The 1,677-nt window shown below is 41.9% G+C and overlaps 1 protein-coding gene across 1 annotated transcript; it reads right to left on the bottom strand.

Annotated features, from left to right (window-relative positions):
• Nucleotides 1–1,361: 1,361 nt before the first annotated feature.
• CSUI_011260 (uncharacterized protein) lies at nt 1,362–1,676 on the bottom strand (the record flags this gene model as incomplete). The annotated part of the gene is made up of 1 exon (XM_068071361.1): nt 1,362–1,676. The coding sequence occupies exon 1, from the start codon at nt 1,563–1,565 to the stop codon at nt 1,362–1,364; it is 204 nt and encodes a 67-aa protein (XP_067916663.1). The 5' UTR covers nt 1,566–1,676.
• Nucleotide 1,677: the final 1 nt, after the last annotated feature.

Raw genomic sequence — 1,677 nt, 5'->3', positions numbered from 1 at the left:
GCGAGGACAAGAAGAGAGAGAAACAGAGTGAATAATAGAGATGATTCTCTTCCTCAGTACCTAGCCTCTCGCTATCGCCGCTTCTCTTTCCTGTCCGGTGAATGGATGTGTTGTGTATCACCGATCCCGTTTCACCAAGTCCGTACTCACTACTGTCCTAGTACTAAGTAGCTACACAGAAACATAGGAGAAGGATGGGTTTTCCTGGCTAGCTAGGTGTGATTCTGACAGATGGATGGATCGAGTGTTTTGGAGGAGGATTTTCCTTCACTACGGTCTATCTCCCTCAGACATACGGTGATAAATACGTCCCCTTCTCACCTTTTCATGATGAATCTTTTTCTTTCTTGGATGAGATTCATTTTTTCTTTTTGAGACTTTAAAGGACTCAATAAAACAAACCGTCTATATATCTACCGATCACTGTGAAAGGCTCAGAGAAAGAAAGCGAAAGTTATTGCCACGAAGAATCCGTTAGCTGGATGAAGAGAAAAGTACGATTGTAAGAGTTAGATGATTGAGTGGTACTGTCATAAAAGAGCGACTTGCAGACGCTTTTCGAGATACCTGTCTGCTTGCGAATACCTACCGATCTATCTATCCATCGATAGTCTATCTCTGTTTTCTTGTCTATCTGTATCTATTGTATCTCTAGCTATCTCTATGTATGCAAACGCAGAACTTGGGATGTTCCAGACTGAAACTGTCCATGGAGGAAGGGTGGATGAAGGAGGACGAAAATCTTCTCTCATTTGCACAAGAAACGAGAGAAAATGGTCTCTTCATTCTTCACTGAAAAACAAGGCTTGGAAGAGGAGACAGAAGCAACCAAAACACAGGAAACCTGGTCATGATCTTCGTCTTCTCTTTCGCCTCCACATCACAAACAAAGAAAGAAGAGGAAAAAACGGATACTTCCTCCAGCACTGTGAGACTTGGCCGAGAGCTACTATCTATCTATCTACGATCTATCTATCCTTAACCTGTCTGTCTATCTCCAGTCCATCCATCCATCCACAGTCTATCTATCTATATTGATATCTATCTATTTCCCGATCTCGATCAGAATTTTGTCTGTCTCTTCGTATTTCTACACCCGCTTCGAAGAGAAACCAGCAGTTCTTGTCTCGATCTCCGTCTTGTATGTATTTCTATCAAGACTGAGAGGATGGTAAGAGAAGAAGCTTTTCACCCTTGCTCTCTCTCCCCTCTTCATCTTTGTTTCTTCCCGTCGGTTGATAGGACGCATAAAGACGGAAAAAAGAGAGAACGGACGAAATAGGGGCAGTAGAGAGAGAGCGCAAGTCTATGGGTTTCCTCATACTTCTTTAACCTTCTACTGAGAGGAGAGTTTTTCTTATCTATTTCTTGTTCTTCAGTCGGGTTATCCAGCACACTCTCTTTTCTTTCTTCTCTTTCTCTTCTTCTTCGTCGTCCGAAAACAGATAAGAAGAAGAAAAGACATCTGATTCTAAAGATCTGTCTAAGTGCTTCATGTGGTTCTTCCGGTCCTTCACCTTCGATTTGAGAGAAGACATGTCATCTTGATTCAACAACTCCTTCATGCTTCTTCTTCTACTTCTGTTATCATTCTCGTTGATTTCTTTACTTCTTCTTATTCTTCCTTCAGGAATCTCTTCACTTCTCCCATCCGTTTCATCGTTCGCTTTCTCATCT

The sequence above is a fragment of the Cystoisospora suis genome (assembly GCF_002600585.1).
Source record: "Cystoisospora suis strain Wien I chromosome Unknown contig_10481, whole genome shotgun sequence".
Lineage (NCBI taxonomy): Eukaryota > Apicomplexa > Conoidasida > Eucoccidiorida > Sarcocystidae > Cystoisospora > Cystoisospora suis.
The sequence above is the reverse complement of the archived record's forward strand: the minus strand, read 5'-3'. Positions and strand labels throughout refer to the sequence as shown.